The sequence below is a fragment of the Barbatula barbatula genome (assembly GCF_947034865.1).
Source record: "Barbatula barbatula genome assembly, chromosome: 6".
NCBI classification, from domain to species: domain Eukaryota; kingdom Metazoa; phylum Chordata; class Actinopteri; order Cypriniformes; family Nemacheilidae; genus Barbatula; species Barbatula barbatula.
This window is the reverse complement of record NC_136765.1, coordinates 18,889,071-18,909,379: the sequence shown is the minus strand read 5'-3', so window position 1 is coordinate 18,909,379 and position 20,309 is coordinate 18,889,071. Positions and strand designations below refer to the sequence as shown.

At 39.2% G+C, this 20,309-nt stretch overlaps 1 protein-coding gene across 2 annotated transcripts in view; it reads left to right on the top strand.

Annotated features, from left to right (window-relative positions):
- Positions 1-20,309, top strand: part of ttc27 (tetratricopeptide repeat domain 27) — a 65,292-nt gene that overhangs the window by 38,385 nt on the left and 6,598 nt on the right. For both annotated transcript variants that reach the window (XM_079458236.1, XM_079458235.1), the window contains 6 exons: positions 1,460-1,555; positions 3,666-3,788; positions 7,208-7,435; positions 10,135-10,233; positions 10,853-10,905; positions 12,482-12,647. In XM_079458236.1, coding sequence (XP_079314362.1) covers positions 1,460-1,555; positions 3,666-3,788; positions 7,208-7,435; positions 10,135-10,233; positions 10,853-10,905; positions 12,482-12,647 — 765 coding nt within the window. The remainder of the gene's footprint in view (positions 1-1,459; positions 1,556-3,665; positions 3,789-7,207; positions 7,436-10,134; positions 10,234-10,852; positions 10,906-12,481; positions 12,648-20,309) is intronic.

Sequence of the window (20,309 nt, the reverse complement as noted above, 5' to 3'; positions counted from 1 at the left end):
GTGAGGAATGAGACGGGACTCTTCCAATTTCTTTCAATAACTTTTATTCTGTTCCTCACATATTACTGTTGCTCAAGAGACTGCAGTCATATGGATTATGTGGTGTTTTTATTCTCTTTGGAAATGTGACAGTCATGTACATAGTCCTTCATGGTGTCCACTGTTTCCTGACAGTTTCTCACAGTTGTGTCTCTCAACCCTTCCCAATCAGTCTTAGCATTTAAATATATCCAGCGTTTTCCAGCCGTGAAAATCCTAAACAAGTCATTAGTTATCTGCAGCCCACAGACAGACTCGGCCATCTTTTCAGAAAAAAACTGATTGCATCAAGTCAGTCGGAAATTTCATATCCAGATGAGTTTTTCTTAAGCCCAAGTCTCCGTAGTGTTCTGGAATAGTTTACAGACAGCAGTTCCACATAACGTTTTCATTTTTTTAAAATACTCAAGCGTATTTTTTGCTTTCTCCGCATATAGTGCCCTATGACAAAGACTTCATAATAGTGGATGGAGGAAATGGTGCATTAATGTCAGCTCAGACCACAGTCGGTTATCTTATAGACTTCAGCTTGTTTGCATGTTGTACGCAGCACTTTGTTATTGCTTTATGAAAATCAACATTGATTTCCGAGGGTTGATCTTTGCACTACTATGTCTAACATCAGGCCTGCACATGCTTTATAAACTGAGTGTGTACAGTTTTTCTGCCATCAGGCGTTGTAGCTTGTCTCTGAAAATGTTTTCCATTCAAAGCATTTAAATATTGACGCTGTCGTTGTTGGCGTGTGCAGACACATTTATTTACTGTTGCCATCACTCTTGGAATTTATGATTGATTTTCACATGCCGTGGAGGGATTTGTTTTAAACCCGTCGTTCTGATTGAGAACTATATTTAGATGTTTCTTTGTGGAACACAGTAAATGGGGTACATGCACTCGGCGCAATGACGTACTTCCACTAAAACCCAGATAAGCCACTTCCTATCTTATAGCCCTGGGGTAGTTTTCTAATAACTGAGTGATAACAATGTGTTTAGTAAGAAAACCTTCAATTTGCAGCTAACCAACAGCACTACAGACAAGCAGTGTTATGTGCCTCTGTGATCAAGCCTCGAGTTCACTTCGCTTTTCTCATTTTTAAGACCGTAGCCTGAAAAGGACAGCCTGAAGCGTTTCTCGCTTTTGGTTGTTGATGTAGGACGTAGTGATTGGATAATTTGACCGTAATCATGTAAGCGATCGAGTGAAAAACGCCATTGTCCTGTGGAATCTAGGTTCACTGGGTGTAATAGAGCTGGCTGAGATTTTAGCGGAAATGCGTCATCGCTTCATATGCACACACCCCATTTAAGATGACGGAGTTGTTGCAATGTACTACTCAAATTCCACACTGTATTTTAATCAAACGCATTACAAATGTTCAACAAACGGTTTAAGCCTTCACTTTGTTTTCTTTTAGACGCTGGTGGATTTCTTTGGCGAGAAAAATTGTGACGTAACTGAAAGACTGAAGATGTTTTATGCATGCAGGGCTCCACCTCTTTGGGATCTGCAGGTAAGTTTTTAGTTATGCGTTTATTTCTCCAAATCACAATGTTTCTAAAAGTTTTAAGAAGTAGTAACTAAGATTAAGAGTTTGTGTCGACACCCTGCTCTTATGCACTATGGCGCATTTACTTTTCGATCATTTGGTCTATTTGACATCAGATTTCAGTTTGTTTGATTGGTGGGAAAATCTGTTTTCTGATGTTTGCGCTCCAGAAAACAGCTGTCTGCTGAAAAATGTTATATGTTTTTAGTGGAACCTTGAAGAGTAAATAAAGGTGTGTAGAGAATGAGCAGGTTGATATATTACAGATCCACTGATCGCTAAGTAACTTTCAAAGGGATTTGGTTTGAAGTGAACAGTGAGTCTGCTTGGGTTTTTTTTCCTTTTTCCATCTAAATTTATTCCTATGTGGGGAATAATTGACACGTAATAAGGCAAGATTACTGAAGTTAATTTGAAGCGAACATGATTGACTTGTCTGTCTGTGCCTAAATTGATTTGTTCGCATATTTGATGTCATTACCAGACGCACAAGTGCATCAAGCCGATCGCCGCAAATGAGCGTGGGCACGCATTATTTATTTATATTTTGGAAAGCCCATTCGAGTAAACGCCGCAGCTGGCTTATATACCCCGTATCTCAGCAGTAAGAGCTGTGGCAGTTATAATACGAAATTAATTTCCCGTACACGGTGAGGGCGTCCGGGGGAACAAGGCGAGGAGTTTATTTTGACATTTTTCATGTGATAGAGCAACATGTTACTCTCTTCCAGTGCGCCTGATTGAGCAATAATACAAATAATGAAAAGCAAACAAATGTTTTCTAAAGAGAGAGATTGTGACAGAACCAAATAAATGAGAGGAAAGTGAAATGTGGGGAGGCATGGCAACAGGCCGGACGGAGATAAAGGATTTTAGAGGGAAAGGAGTGACATGACGAGAGAGCGAGAGAGAGGGAGGGAGTGGGTGGCTAGATAGAATGGAGGGTTGATGTGATCAGTTCTATGAATGACATCGCTCGCGCTTGGTGTAATAACAGTGAGCAGCAATAAAGCTGGAATTGAAGTCGCATCTATTGCTGGCGGGGGAATCGTACGCTACGAAACCGCAAGCAAGAGACGAGAACAGCATGCAGCCAGAAAAGTGTGTGCGTTTATGTCGGGATGGGAGAAGGATGCAGGGCATGTTTTTTTATAGATGGGAACAGATTTCATAAATTGTTCGATTTGCTTCCAGAATGAATCATTTTGGCATATATATGAATCAGCACAGTGTTCGCTGTGGCAGTTTTGTGGGGGGTGGAATGAATGAGAAAATAAAAAGATAGAAAGGTTGCACAAATAGAGCCGGAGGGAAACCCTTTCTTTCTGTCTCTTGCTCTCTGTAGCTCAATTCCTATTTTATCAGTATGATAGACAGGATTTTAAATGAAATGGACAATCAGTATAAACAAAAAATAAACGTAATGAGAAATGAAATGGTCTTTATTTTGTTCTTTTGTCTCGTTAGCTTTCTCTCTCACCTGTTTGTTAGTAGCATCACGTTCTGTCTCCTGTGGCTGATCGGTCACATGATCTCAAACAGCCTCACCGGTGAATATATCTAGATTTATGGGTACCCATAATGCCCGTGGGACGTGATATGCCACTAGAGGCGGGTGGGGTGGTGTCACGGCCCGGAAAGGTGAAGGAAAAATCAAGCAGGACTTGCTCAAACCTACGTGTTTGTGATGTCTTCCTGATATCCGAGGTTGAAGAAGACACCAGTTCATTTGACATTTACTCTGGACAAATACATTTTTAAAGCGGGAAGTGCGGCGAGCACGACCTCCAACTCGTCATCCTTTAGTGGCTTCGTCCCTTCATTACAAATGATCTGTGGACGAACGCAGGAGCGGAAAGCGTGTGAACACACATTTAACCAGCGGCATTCATCAGATGTGGAGATCGGACAGCGGTCATTAATACTGTGTGTAGCTGGTGTTTGTACAGCATGACGGAACAGAGAGAAATACATCCTTACAGAAATTGTGTTGAGTTGTGTTTGCTTGTTTTGGGATATTTCTGTCTCTGCGTGCATACATTTGCATAATATGTCTCTGTGTATGTGCGTTTAGAGGCAGTTGGCGAGTCTGTTGACGGATTTGGGCCTGACAAGTTCTGCGCTGCTGATCTATGAACGGCTGGAGCTTTGGGAGGACGCGGTCGTCTGTTTGGTGAGGATGGGTCAGCACGGCAAGGTACATGGCACACTTTACTTACAGTAAACCCAAAAATGTTTCGACACTTGAAATGCATGGATTCCATTAGCTAAAAAGAGAACATAGAACCATCTAAATTAACTGTATTTGGACACTGTTGGTTATCAAACTAAGTGGAACAAGCTTGTTATGATGAAGTATTTCTTATGGTTGTTTTGCTAACACACAACCCAAGGTACTAAAAATGTAGTTATTAGAAATAATATTTGTAGGTTTTAATATTTTGTACATATCAAATTTAACAAGCGGTTAAATAGTGATATTTATTCAGTAGTATGTGTTAAAGTTGACTCTTTAAAGTATTTAAACAACGGTTTTAGCTTTAACTGTCTAAATCGTGCTGGGGAAAAGTCTTTAGCTTTTTTAATTGACAGGGAGACGCTGAAAGGCTTCGACTACAGCCAGAATTCACTTGGCCACCCTGCACAAAAGTGCCACTAAGTGTTAGAACAATGTGCACTTCCCACCATATCACATCTGCCAGACTCATTCATGTATCTGGGTTATTCATCTATTCTCCATCTCCTCTTTTTCTTTTTTCATCTTCTCTTATGTATGTCACAAATATCAACATATGCACAAACATTGCTAGTGACAGACACAATTGCTTTCTGTCTGTCTCTCACACATTCACTCGACTGTGTCAGTGCAGTTTTCCGGGAGCTGTTTCGCAGCTTTATTGAGTTACCGTCCACTTTGTCTACCAATCAGATTATAGGGTAGCTCTGAGGTCAATAAAACCAGCCAATCACTCCCAATCTAAGCTCTAATATTATAAAAATGTACTGACATCTGCTCGACTGCAGTACCTGAAGTACTCTGTCTCTGTTTCTCTCTCTCCACCTTTCCCTGCGCACATATTAAAGTTTAATGCTATAAATCGCAGACCGGCACCGAAAAGAAATGGATGGAATACAGGGACCGGTGTTTCAAATGAAAGAGAAAGAATGAGTGAATTGGTGAAATATAAAGGAGTGGTGTGGAAGTGGTGGCTGAATAAAAATAATAGAGTGCAGGGAAAGACAAAGTTTTGCGAGACTTATTGAAAACCAAATATCCTGCTGATAGATTCATCCCTGATATTCTCTGTGTATACTCTATTTGCTACTGTTATTTTTACTGCAGTAATACTATGGTAACATTATACTACTGTCATCAAAAATGTCCACCTAAAGATAAAACAATTTGTCCACCCTCATGTCGTTCCTGTATCTTCTGTGGAACACAAAAGAAGATATTTTAAGAGATATCCCTGTGGTTTTGTGTCCATACAATGGAAGTCAATGGGGTGCAATGTTGTTTGGTTACCGAAATTGTTCAAAATATTTTTTTATAATTTTTACACTTTTTGTGTCGTACTAAAGAAAGAATGTCATAAAAGTTAGGAAGGTCACGAATGAAGGACATTTTTTAAGTAAGTGAGAGTTCAGTATGGTCTGGAAAGGGCTGTTGCACTGTACGTACAGCCACGGCTTAAGTCGGCAAATCATTTATCATGTTGACCCAGAAAGCTTTTGGAAAAGCTCATTTGGTTTTCCAAAGCATTGAATAATGATCTTAATCTGTTTAAAAAGAACGAATTTCTGAATTACTGCTTCATTTACTTCTGAAGTTTAATAGTGTAAAAATTGTGCTGAAGTATATTACGGAATAAAATCTCGACATAGTTAAAGGGGATAGTTCATCCAAAAATGAAAAATCTGTCTCCCTCGGGTTGTTTCAATGCCGTATACATTTCTTTGTTCCAATGAACACAGAGTAATATATTTGGAAGAATGTTAGCAATTTTCAGTTCTGGGATCACTAGCAAATTAGGAAAATATATTTTTTTATTGTCTTCAAAATATCTCATCATCTATTCAACAGAAAAATAAGATACAATATTTATTTCCTACTATGCACGTTGATTATGTCCCAGAACTGTTAATTGCCAACATTCTTCCAAATATATTTCTCTGTGTTCATTGGAACAAAGTCATTTATACAGGTATGAAATTACATGAGCCTGAGTGAATGATGACAGAATTTTTGGATGAACTGCCCCTTTAACGACCACAATAACATCTTGGTACCTTATACACACAATCTTCCACCATCTGGATGGTCCAAGAGAAAATGTTGAGGGTTGACCAAAGTTAGGTAGGGGGAGTGCGTGCATGCGTGCGTTCTTTTGTGAAATGGTGAGAGACGAATATATTTAAAAGTCTGAGCGTTTCTTGGCTCTTTGCAGTCTTTTATTTTGCTCTCTAGTACCAGTTTTCCCTTCCGAAATGTCCAATCCGTGTTATTACCAGTGTAACTGCTTACCCAGTCCCAGATTAGCATCCATTTGAGCTCCTGCCATGCGTGAGGGGAAACTGCAGCCTGGCTGTTTGTTACTGGGCTGCGTGAAACTGCTGGCTGGTTATTGGACTTTGGTCAGCTGGTCTGGACTCAACAGCAGATTTTTGTTAGCGTGGAATGCGAAGTGTGCACTTTATAACGGCCGTGAGGAACAAAGGATCATTCAAGTCCTGTCAAACCACGAGTCTCTCTTTTTCATCCCGTCTCTTTCACTCTCTACTGCTCTCTTGCATCTTCCTCCACATTTTTTCTTTTAGAAGAGAAAAGTGAGACTTTTTGTATTGAAGTAAAGAGCTTTTTCATCTTTTGTAAAGGCTTTCAGGTCTTACGTTTTTTCCTCCTGTTAATGTACCTATTGTATGGAGGAAGAAGAAATATTGTTCCCACTTCTCAATGCGTACTGGTAAAAAATAAATAAGCACGGACAGAAGTGCTAGCAAAGCAATGTGAATTGTATAGCTGCCTGCCCCCTTCTCCCACTGTGGCTGCACTTCTGAGCGTTTGCAAAAAGCTCTTTATCCACCCGTCCAGTGTATAACAGCAGAGGTTGAAGGGCAGAAGAGAGCCACGCTGTAATATCGCCTCACATCGAACTTGTTTGAGCTTGAAACCACATTTACTTGGATTGTATAGAGGCCATATGTTAACTGCATTTCGGCTAAGCTTAAAAAACTTACATGGGCTTTTATTTCACAGTAATGGTTTTTGAAGTGTGTGAAGGATTTTTTGCGTTTACCACACACCTTGAAGCTATGTTGGTTTATGTTGTGAGTCCATTACATTCCCAAAATATGTGCCTATTCTTATATAATGTATTAAGTCTAACTGAGTGTAAGTAAATGACAGATCTATAAGCACAAATGACATAATTTTCATTTTGGGGTGAATTTGTATTTTAAGGTTGACTTTGGCTATGCTTGCAAAACGTTTCTTGAAAAATGTTTTGTTACTGATTCTAATAAATAACTAATATCACAATCATAACTCAAGTCAGTTTTTATATTTAATGTGACTGTTTATGAATTCAACTTCATTGAATTCACTTTTCCTCTCAGGCAGAGGAGATTTTGAGGCAGGAACTGGAGAAAAAGGAGACCCCGTCTCTGTACTGCCTGTTAGGAGACGTTCTGAAGGATCCCCAGTATTACGACAGAGCGTGGGAGCTTTCCAATCACCGCAGCGCACGCGCCCAAAGGTCCAAAGCTCTGCATCACCTCCGGAACAAAGAGTTCCAGCAGTGTGTGGAATGTTTTGAGCGCTCCCTCAAAATCAATAGCATGCAGGTATGACGCACACAGACTCATGCATACATTGAGGGCCAGGTTTACTAAACAGGGCAAAGTAGCGCTAGAACGCAATTCCAAGAAAACGCCAATGGGAATTGACATTTCTGCAGGATTTGCTAACAAGGCGCACGTTAAAAAAACACAGGCGCAATCTTATTCCCATAATGACCAACGCAATATAACAAGAGCAGCACAAATTAGCGCATGGTTTAAAGTGGCAATCCGTAAGTTCTTTTGAACTAAAACAAGTACATGAAAGAACAGTGTTTAAAACTGTGTCACTACCCTTTCTGGATTTACCACGGAAAGCTTGTAATAATGGTTTGTAATTTTCCCTGTCGCCAAATAAATCCTTATTTGGTGTCTTTCGTCGATGCTTCATTTCGTCAAATTCTTGAACAGAACAAAGAGGACCCGGCTGCTAGCCCACGTGCGGATGCTGAAGGTGACAGGGGTAGCATTGTACACAGACATTTTTTTCTTGGAAACTTTTAGGATATTTTTATGGCGCTGTTTAGTACTTCTACTTTTTAACGGCAAGCAGCGCTTAGCTGACATCTGGGGATTCATCAGTTGTGAAAACCAAGAAATACGAACTGATGAGAGTTTACAAAGAAAAAGGGAATGTGAACGGATTCGTGCGAAAACAAGAATTAATATTGGCAGACATGGATTTATTTCAGAACAGTTAAGACATTTTAATTCAATAGATAACACAAAAGCCGTAGCGCACTTTTGGTGTTACAGATGGCTATACGGTCTCATCGGTTGTTCTTTCTCTCTTTGTTATGTTCGTTATGATAAATGTAACTTACGCCCTATTTGCACGGGATTAGTATTATTACTCGTGTTATTGAGAAATCATCTATTTTTGTGAATCACTCGCACGGGATAAGTGAAGCCTGTGTCCGGACATGATGGCAAGGCTTTGTTCATGTATAGTTTATGTATATATAGTTGTTTGGTGTACTATGATATATGACCGTACCTGTCAGCATTTGAGACATTTGTGCTACGGGAGTTTCGATGAGAAACAACAAATCGACTCTCTGCCAAAACTGTAGTTTTATGCTATTTGGGTATGTTTGTTTTTATTTTTACATGCCATATTTACTCTTATGTTTATTATACGCTGCTGATGTACAGTGAAGATTTTCATCGGTTCACTGTCACAGGCCACACGTGACATACGACTCAAAACACCAGACTCATCTGCGCAGTTGAGCAGTGCCGAATCACAACTCGCGTAAAGAAAATACCTCCGCACATCACCTGCAGCAGCAATTGCAAACTGAGATGGCGACAAAGACACCATTCTTACGGACAGCCACTTTAAGACATGCTTTTTTTACTGTCAAATAAAGCCACAAATGCCAGTTCAACGAAGAGTGCAAACCTTAGTAAATCGCTTGGGCGTGATTCATTTAAATACTCTCCTCCCTAAAGTTTACGTCTGAAGAGGAAACTCCTACAAATCCATATGCAATAAGGTCAGTCGCCAAAACTGATGTCTCCACACCTTTTCAGTGCTAATTTGCAATGCGTGACTTTATTAAAAACAGACAGTTGTTTTTTTCACCAAAAGAGGTGTTTGCACTGCCGCGAGCTGTTGAGTTAATTATACATTTGGCCCCATGTAGCTTCCTACCCTGTAAGTGCTGATAGACATGACGGACAGAGAACAGAGCTCATCCAAACAAGGAAACATTTGATTAGTTCTTACAACTTTAAAAACATTTGATCATCCAAAGTAATTTAATTCAACCTTCAATAAATTCAATTAAATTGAATGAAATTTATATCAGTTCACACGTTTGTTTATAATAGGCATTCGACATGAAAAATAAAGTGGCAGTGTTTCGGGAATTTATTTAATTTGATTTCCGAATTTTATTAAATGTTTACATGAAACGCTTCAACATTTGAGGTTAATAGAATTCATAGTGATCAATACAAACTTGATTTCTATAAATCCAAAACCAACGTGGCCAATTTTTAGCCTTTTTATGTAGTTAAAACGAACCGACACTGTCGGTAAGAAAAGGGTCACTAAGGTCTCCACTAGCTCTGAGGGTTTGAGAGCTTCTGGTATATTTTGATATGGACCACACGTGCGCATAAACTCCAGAAGAACATCAAAAGCTGGTATGTTCAGAGAGGATTGGCAAAGAACAGGATGAACACACAGAAGCAGTATGGCAGCGTATATTCGAGTGGTATCGGGTTCCCCGAGGCCCCCCGAAACGTACACAGCCTCCTTTCCCATTCTTCATTTCTCCCTTCATCCATAATGCAGAAGCGAAGGCAGCAATAAGACAAAGTAATTTTCCTGTGGGACTTGTTGTTGACCTCGGCGTGATCTTTTAACACCATCTCGGCGCTGTGCCTCGCGGCTCCGCTGCAGGGCCTCACAGAGCTAAATGCTGCCTGCAGGGCTAGACCTGGAATTAAAGATGGACCGGGGCCAGACGGCGATGCAAAGATGAGGATGAGGGAGCAGAGAGAGATGATTTAAAACATAAGAAAGAGAAAAGGATGGATTGGGAGACGGATTGCTCCAGGTTATAGGTTCAAAAGACATCATTAATTTTTAGTGCCCGAATAACATCTTAAAAGACGAGAGGAGCACTTGAAGTCTGTCATTTATTTTCTTTCTGCCCTTTTTGACCGTATTTAATCTTTCTACGTCTCTGCAGCTTGGTGTGTGGTTCTCCCTGGGTTGCGCTTATTTTGCGCTGGAAGGTTACGAGGGCGCTGCCAAAGCTTTCCAGAGGTGCGTCGGGATGGAACCAGATGTAAGTCACATGATCACGCAGGTCACACAGGTTCCTATTAGGAGAACGGCATCACCTTATCATAAAGAAATGGGGTCAGGGTGTTTTTCACTTACTGATCCTTTTATGTGCCAGAGGACTGATTGTTTAATGAAGTCACTATAAAACTTGTTCAGAACGGTTTTTCATTTTTATTACTTTTCCACCATAAACCCATGTGTTATATAAGTTATATATCACACAAAATGTCCTGCAATGCGTGTGTGTGTAATGCAAACATTGATTACAGGTGTTAACTTTTAGGAGTCAATAGTCACTAAAAGTGCCGATATGTGATAAATGTCTAACATTTGATTTGGTTCTCCAAGTGCTTCCCTGTTTTTGTTTATTATTTAGGCATTGTACTCGCATTTTATGTATCTATAAAGCCCACAAGAACAGCATTAGATGTAGTGTAGCTGTTAATGGTGTACTTAAAATTCAACCGTTGTCAAGGGCCAGACTCCAGACAACCAGTAAACAAGCTTCTGCAAAGTATTCTCTGTGTCTGGTCTTCAAGGAGGTTTATTATTTACCTCAATTTATTTTGACAAATGTCTTGAACCTGTGGACCTCACTATCGTTTACTTTCCCCATTCAGAATTCTGAAGCATGGAACAACCTCTCCACGGCGTACATTAAACTGAGGATGAAGTGAGTACATGTTCAAACGCCAGAAATTAAGTCTACTTTAAAAATGATGAACACCAAGCTGTTTTCGGGTCCAACACTGTACCTTTAAAGGGATATTTTACCCCAAAATTAAGATTTTATAATAATTTACTTGGCGTTAAGTTGTTTCAAACCGTTATACATTTTACTGCTCCAAAAGATAAAAGCGTCTGCTAAATGTAAATGTAAAAGAAGATATTTGGAAGAATGTTTTTAACCAAACTGTTCTGGGGTACCATTGACTACCATAGTAGTTTCATATCCTACTATGGAAGTCAATGGTGCCCCAGAACGGTATCATCTTTTGAGTTCATCAGAACAAATACATTTATACAGTTTTGAAACAACATCAAGCTCAGTAAATGAATACATTTTTGTGTAACTATCCCTTTTAGACAGTTATGTATAGTAGACGTGAAGCTCTGCTATGATTGGCCTACCTCCTCTTTTTCCCTTTTATAGAGGTGTGTGCGTGTGTGTGCGACCTATATTTTGAGGACAAATTTGTATGGTATGTAAAGCTTTACAATAGCACTCCTCACACGCTTTTATATCCCTCACCTTGCCACCATGTACAAACGTCAGATAAGCCCATTCAGGTTCGGGTTGACCTGATGTATGCAACGTGTCTGTGTCTGCATCAGCTGAGGAGCCTCTTGGGCCTCCCTGCTTTTCAATTACAGCAGGAACAACTTTAGCAGCTGTAATTGCAAAGATAAATCTTCTGCGGGCTCTTGCTGCGTGTCTACCCCAGAAGCCGTCGCAACATCTACCAGCCGGCCAATATTAACCAGATTTCGGCGCTGAATGCCAGTTAGGACATTTGCTGCGCTACATGATTGGAGGTTGTGCAGATTTCCTGCAAGAACTGAAGGTCTTTCCTGGAACGACACTGTAACAGCAAGCACCTGAGGGATTCTGGGAATGATTTCTCTCCTCTTCTTCTGGTCCAATTAGCCCGGTGCATTCATCCCTGAGATGAGGCTTTGAAATCATCTATTAAAAACTGATTAATGCTTGCAGGGACCATTCAGAACAGAGCAAGGGTGTGCGTCTCCGAGTGTGTGTATGTGTGCACCAGCATTCACTTGTTAAAAGGGAGCTTGAGCTTCATGTTATATTAAAACTCATAGCCTTATGTGACAGCCCTTCTAATAAATATAGACTCCGTTCCAAAATCTACTGAGCTGTCTGCTGCATATATAACTTGACGCATGAACCATTTGGTTGATTCAAAACTTAAGACGTTATCATATTGCTAAGCTAACAATGCAAAAAATTGACAATTGTTAACAATTGTATAATTTTTTGTGTTAAATTCATTTAACCATCATTGATTTTTCTTGGGCTCATGAGCAATGCTCGCTAGCTCTCCAGGTTTGGAATGGAGCTGGAGAATTCTGGAAAAGCCCTTTGACGTGATTTGGCAATAGTTTGTTTTTGCGCCGAAGCCACAAAGCTGTCCTTTTTGTTCACTGAGATGAAGACCACATCCAGTAAAACCGTACTGCGTGTAGTCTCTATGATAAACACTGGTGTTTTTCTTTGTGTGTGGCAGGGAGAAGGCGTTCCGCACTCTTCAGGAAGCACTCAAGTGTAATTATGAGCGATGGCAGATCTGGGAGAACTTCATCGCTGTGTGTATAGATCTGGGCGAGTTCAGTGAAGCTATCAGAGTGTACCATCGGCTCATGGACCTGAAGGACAAATACAAGGACGTGGAGGTGGGTTGACTCACTATCTTTGTATTTTGCTTACAACCTAAAGATATTTCCGAGTCTGAATATCCACAAGCACAAACTTGGGAAAAAAAACTTTTGGCTTGTTTAACCAGTGTGAAGCAGCTGGATTTTTGTCTTGTGTGTTGCTTGTCATCACAGCTTCCAACCCTTTTAACAGCTGCCTGACTGCATGCATAATGAAACATTTGTGTGTGCGTGCACGTGTGCCTGATGAGTGATATGCTACTGATTGTGACTATAGACCACTTCACAAGATGTCAACTCTGGTCCAGAGGCACTTCTGGTTTCATTTTTATTGATTTTTATTTAAATCTTACAAACAATGACACGTTTCATTCCATATTTTTTAATAAAAAAAATATTTTATCTTATCCTTTTGATTCTGTTCTAAATGTTTTGTTGGTTGTATTTTGTTGAAACGTTTGTGTAATGTAAAAAAACTGAAACAAAGTTCTTCTGGACCAGCATTAAACCAACCTTCTTTACGTCTTCCAAAGCGGTCTATATGGGTCAGACTTTATATACCGTCAGCTTATAACTGTCTCAGAAGTTAGTTACTATATAGTTTATGTGGCAGGTCCACATTTAAAGACACACTGAAGTGCCTTGAAACATACAGCGTTGTTGTTGTTGTTGTTGTTGTTGATATTGATGTTATTTCCACTGAAACAGGAAGTTGCTTATTAAGTGGCTCCTCCTCCTTTAAAGCGAATAGCATTTTGTTTTTCTGACAAGCTGGAATTTTATGAGAAGCTAAAGTGCAGAATCCTGTCATAATAATTGTTGATCAGTTTTGGCTGTTGATTTTGAATGTTTATTTTAAGGTAAACATTCATACTTTAAGTGAAAAAAGGTAAATTTCATTTCATGGGGACTTTAAAAATATATTCTATAAATCAGGTTTTCCAGAAATTGGGCTTCGCAAACTGCAGGGAATTCGTGAGGTACACTGTATGTTTATCAGTGCACATTTAAGTTATTTTGATTACTTCGATGACATTTAAATTGCAAAGAGATATTTAGAAATAACAACAGTTATGTAGGAAACTACTAATAAAAACCTCAAGACCCATAAAATAATAATTAAATATGCAAATGTGCTATTAAGTTATCTAAATATTAACTTGCTCAGGTAGAGTACCTCTCATGGGGTACTTCAAGTAAATGATTTTGTTTTAAGGATTTCGGCTGAAAAAAAGTTTGATATCCCCTGGTAAAAACGAATTGAACATTGAACATTGAAAATGAAGTATTTAAAGCAACACATACATCGAATACAGTGTGTCCAGATGTAGTCTGTATGTGTCTATAACACACCTATTTCTTCATCACGCTTGCTTAGTCAGCTGTACATATAATAGCACCGGTGTCATAACTCTACGCCATTAGACACGTTTGTGCTGCCGTTGCTTGATGTACCAGCTGCTACATCCTATTAAATGTGTCATTTGTTTTATCATTTGGTAGTCAGATGCCTGGTAGTTGTTTACTTCCTTCCGTTTACAGCCACTCCTGGGTCACCACAATGACAGTAAATTATCTTTTATTTTCACAGATATAATGGCTCTCCCTTAAAAAAACGAAGCTAGATTGTGCATCTTCAATTTTTAAGCACCAACCTTCCCTACTGTGATCAATGCTTGCTGGTTATAAATAAGCTGCAATTTAACTGGCACAAAAAACTGCAAGATAGGTGATAACAAGCACATGTAAACTTTGTATTAATCCTTTCTGAGGGAGTGTGTTGACTTTATTCAGAGCAATTATATTGAGGGGAGTCGTTTGGGCTCCAAATTGGAAACAAAGGTTTTTTGTTTTCGGTTGCATGGGAGCAGATTTAATCTTGTTTCAGTTTGCTTATTGTTTCAGGGCTGCTTTTTCGCACACAACAGTGTTTGAAGAATCTTCTTGACTTAACCGTTCACACTGTTTAGGGTCAGAAATAACAATCGCTTGGTGCAAAAATGTCTCTGAAACTAGACAAAAATAATTACATTAAAATGTGTGAGCAATAAATGATAGTAGGTAAAACAATAAAATAATAATAGTAAAAGATGTAATAATAAACAATTTTTTTATTAATGTTTATTTGGTTACTGTAGCATCTGGTATAGATTTTCTTTATTTCTACTTTTATTTAATAAAATCTTTAATAGATTTTTATGAAATCTTTAGTAATAAAAATATTTATAATTTATAATAAAAATAATTACATGAAACTATAATTTTTTTGTTTTAAATGATAATAGCGGAAACCCTAATATAATAATGGCAAAAATAATAGTAAAAAAATAACAAATGTTTTTGAATTCATGTTTATTTGTTTATTCAAAATTGTAGCATCTGGTCTAGTTCTTATTTATTTCTTATAGAATATTCAATAATTTTTATTATAAATTTTAAACAACATTTTGATGTAATACATAAATACAATATGAAAGTATAAAATAGTTGATTGATGCATTTAAAATTCAATTTAACACCTAATAGAAAAGGTGTTTTCTGACAATTGTATTGAATTCAGTTTTAGTTTTCTCTTCACAAACTCACACCTAACAACGTCTTCCCCTCCGTTTTCAATTGTTTGGATTATTCATTTACGTCCAGCGAGCAGCCAGCAGCTCAATTAAAATTTGTGTCATGAAAGCACAGAAGTTGGGGTGGTCAACTCTAGCATTCTAGAGTTCTCCTCCAGAGCCCACCAGACGATTTCAGACTGTAATTGGCATCTTGAGTTTAGCCAGACTCAAAATCATCACTCACTCCTCTCGACTTTTCATTTTATTCCCTTTATTATCTCCCACAGCACAGAAACCCATCAGAACTCATGTTAGTGGGAAATTAGATGAGAGCACCCGTTTAATAAAGAGAAGATGTTGTGTATGTTAATGCATCTCGGTAAGCAGTCTAAAAGTCTTGTCTCTTTCATTGATCCTGCAATTAATTCACATTCCACAGAGAATGATCCATCCAGAGCTAAAAACAGAATTCAGATGCATCAAGTATACTCTTATCTATCTCTCCATCTCAGCTCCATTCTTCATTCACTCGTCTCGAGAGAATAAATCCCCTCTCCTTAATTTCATGCTTTAAGCGGATCGTGCAGGAATTCCACCCAGACAACCGTACGATGTCACTTCCCCCATCATGAGGGGGAGGAGTCTTATTTATAAAAGCCAATATAAAAAATTTGTATGTTCCAATTTACGAGTCACAGATAATGTCCCGAGCCCAAATTCTGACAACATTTTGGGGTATTTGTATTTGGATGTATAGATTCATTTTAGGGTGATTGAATGAGGGAGTACAAATGTATTGTCTTAATCATGTATCAACAATGCCCTCCCATGCATTTATTTGACTGGTTGGCTGCAACTTTTTCTGCGTTATTGCCTAAAGAATGGACATATTCACGAATGTAGAAAATAATATATAAGATATCTGAAATATTTAAACACGACATTTGATCTCGCTACGTTTTTACTACGCTGAAACAATTATCAAATGTGCTTAATGCTTCCGGTAATGACCTTGATTGACCTGAACACAGTAATAGAACGAATAGAAATGAAAAATCCAATCTTTGGTATTAAAACCTTACTTTTAAAGGTCCAGTGTGTGAAATTCGCCATCTAGCTGTGAAGTTGTGAATTGTAACCACCGGCTTACTCCACACCTCCCTTTTAAAACAATACGGTGGCTAACACAGGGCTAACATGCCGTCAAGTTTTTATTTATTTTCCGAAGAAAATATTATGAAAATATTTATAAATGCATATTTATAAATTACATATTTAAAATTTTTGTCTGTTTAAAGCTACTGCAGAAAAAACATGGTGAATTACATGTAAGGGGACTCCAGTGTATGTAGAGAGAAATATGCCCGTCCCCTACATAACGCTTCATTATGTGTAAGGTCTTTATACATCTCTGAACACATAGTTATGAATATTATACTACATTTCTGTCTATAAATCCTCTACTTACACATTGGACCTTTAATGATCCAGATGAGGTAATATAAGGAATATATTATTAAAAACGTAGTATTTCTTTATAAGTAGCCTAATGTACAAAATATTAAAATTCTGGAAAATTCAACTTTAAATTAAAAAATAAATAAGGAAAAGGGCTTCAACATATGATCCATTTGCTAAAATGAAGTCTGTCTGACTGAAGAATCAATCACTGAAGAATCACTATAAAGCATCGCATCATCCTGTGGTCTTCAGATGATAGTTGATGGTCGTGTTGTTGTTGGTGACTGATGAGAGTCTATGAAGTGAAAAATGAGGCCAAACGTCTGAGGCGACATCAGCAATATTACACCACAGACTCCAGTGACAAAGATCTCTGCACATCTGCCGAGCAGCCTGAGGAGAATTCAAAACACTGAGGAGAGATGACGGTTGAGAAGGTGAAGAAATGATAGCTGCAGGGGAAAAGACCGGCGTCGAGAAGATGAACCTACGCTTTAGGAATGTGTATGCGTTCATGATTCAATGAGCAATGTGAGCGCACATGTGTGGTGTCATGACAACATGTGGTCCTTATATAAAACTTGAACTGTGTGCAGACTGTTTGCTCGGATTCTGTCTGTCAGTTTGCACTTGAGGTGTGAACATAAATCTTGTGGGATTATATTTACACCCACACTTGACTCCTTATGCTCTGTGGGGTTAAAATCTCTGACATCGCTAGTAAAAATGCCTTTGCTGTATTTTGCAATGTAATGCAATTGTTTTTATTACAGATTTGAGTAGAAAATTGACTTGGAAATGTATAGAGATTTCACCCCATAATGTATCTTTCTGTCAGCCTCTTTCTTCCTCACTTTCTCTCGGTCCCTGTCTCTCTTCATCTCTCTTTTTCTGTTTCAGAACTGCCCTTGTCTCTGCTTGTTGTTGTCACACACATGCATCACATCTAAGGAATTACATGAAGCATGTAAAGTAAATTGGGGTCATTATTCCTCTTGCTTCGTGCTTATGAACTGACGTGCTTTGGAATGTGACATCATTAGTCAACTTTCCTGACATAAGTGCTTCTCCCAGACCTGAAAACCGATGGGTGAGTTCCTCTACCATCCTGTCCAGGCGTGGATAAAAAAGCTGTTGTCTCAATTCATCTGAGGTGGTCAGATTGGAGGTTGACTCACAGGCTGACTCCACCACAAAACCATCATATCGTTTGTTTTTGCCTGGGACCAACAAGGAGCTGGATGTCATTTGCCTCACATAAGGCCATGCCCTTCCTGAACACATCTTCACCACCAGAGTCTAATCCAAGTTGTTTCTGGATTTCTATGAACTTGTTGTGGTTCACAAGTGAGTTGCTGAAAAATGTGTACACATTCTCCAGCAGGTCAAAGAATGCGGTAGCTTCAGGAATAGCTTTGCATGTGTAGCACAGAACAAGGTTGAGTTCGTGTGCAAAGCAGTGCACATACACTGCTTCAGGGTGTCGCTCTCTGAAGAGGGCTTGGACACCGCCCACTGCTCCACTCATTACAGATGCCCCATCATAGGCTTGTGCAACACACAGTAGGTCACCCAAATTGTCCGACTGTAACATTGCCTCTATCTCATCTGCAATGGACTTTGCATCAAAGCCCTGTAACTTCCGAAGCCCAAGAAAACACTCTCGCACTACGCCCTTTTGCGTAACAAAACGCACCCAGACTGCAAGCTGCTCTGTGTATCGGTCTCTGGCCTCGTCTGCCATTACATCTTTGCAATCTTCATTTCCTTGATGATGCTTTCTGTGATTTCTTGTGAAATGCTGGTTATCATGTCATTTTGGGAAAAATGAGAGAGATACGTGGTGTGAGAAGGGGGAGTATATTTTTGTAGAAATGGGTCGAATTGATTAAGGAGCTTCATACATTCAATAAAGTTGCCTTGATTCTGGCTAGATTCCTGCTCATCATGCCCCAGGAATGGGATGCCTTGTTTTCCTAAAAAGGTGGTTGCTGCCACAATACGGTGAAGGTACTGGTGCCTCTGAGATTTCTGCTGCACTTGCAGTTTTCAGCTGCTCAATTACATCCCCATGAGTTTTTGTGCTTTTAAAACTTTGCCAGCATGTCATGGTGGAAATGTGGAGGGCACTTCTTTCATGCTCCCGGAAGGATTCCAAAGCCCTCTTTCAATTTGAAAACCCAGAGGAACTGAGTGCATCTTTATTAGCACGAATGTTTTGCCTTCCGTATAGGCGACATGAAAAACAAGCCTTGTTAAATGCTCTTTGTTGAACTCCAAACTGGCTGAGGGGGTACTGTGGGAGATGAACCTGCTTTGGGCCACTTTCCGGAGTCCCTAGATCACTAACTGCAGTTAATCCACCTGCTGTCCCTTGCTGTGCTTCCTGTCCTTCCTCTTCTTCCTCTTCCCAAGCTGACTCATCTGTGTGACAAAATAGTCCCTCAAACACCGTAAAATCAGAAAACATTAGCTAGCAAATAGTGATGGGTGAATGAAGCATTATGAAGCTTTGGGGCTTTTTTTCTATTTGTGCCAAAAAGAGTGGAAGCTTGGGGGGCGTGTAAAACTTATAACAGCCCTTTTAGCCCAAAACGCCACCATAACTCGCTGATAATAATTTAAGTCTCATGTGTGCAATAAAAGTTCCAAAGACATGTGTCTTATTAAATAAATGTGTATACTTTTTGTTCAGAATTGCTGCATAAAATATAGATGATATTGTGTAATATGTTACAGTAAAATAATGATGCACTGTCCAAAAAGCTTATTCATTTAATTAGCAACTAATTTCTCTTAATAACACCTAACGTTAACTCTCTAGCTAGCCAGCAATACAGTCACGGATTCACAAACCTGTAACACTTGTCCGCGGTTCGTCTGACGCTGCTTCTAAATCTCTCTCTGGCCGGTGAGGTTTACTGTTAGTGTTCCCTATAAAAAACTTTGTCCATAACTTCAGCCGGTTAGCCAGGAAAGGTCGCTATACGACGCCAGTGAATAAACATACAATAGCCCGCCAGCCCCTGATGACAACCACAAAGAAGATTTATATTCTTCTTCGTTAGCTTGTTTGCCAACTGCCAATAAAAACGGAGTGATGCGCGATGCATTACCGTCCGCGGCGCCACCACGCAAGGTATGACGGTAATAGAGCTTTCGTTTCATTTTTTGCTGCTCCATTCAGAAAGACTAAGTTTAAGTTATTTTTAAAAACCTAAAAGATTCGGGGCTTTTGTCAAAACATTCGGGGCTTAAGCCCAATTAGCCTTTAAGCAAAGAAGCGAAAACATGACGACATCTTAGTCCTGTTAGAGCCACCGTAGGGTGCGGAGTGAGCCATTGGTTGCAATTCGCAACCTCACCGCTAAATGCTGCTAAAATCTCAGCGTTGCTCCTTTAAAAAAAAAGAAATATTTTAATGATCTTAAAGTTATTTTAGGGGCTTTTTTGCCTTTATTGCGACAGGACAGTGGATCGCAGACCGGAAAGCATTGGGTAGAGATAGGGGACTGGCAAAGGGCTGTCGAGACAGGAATTGAACTTGCATCGCCATGAGTGCACTGGCGCTATACTGCATGTCGGCATGCTAACCAATTAGAAACATTTTAGTCAAGTGTTTGCTACATTGATTATTTACAGTATATACAGTACATTATAAAGA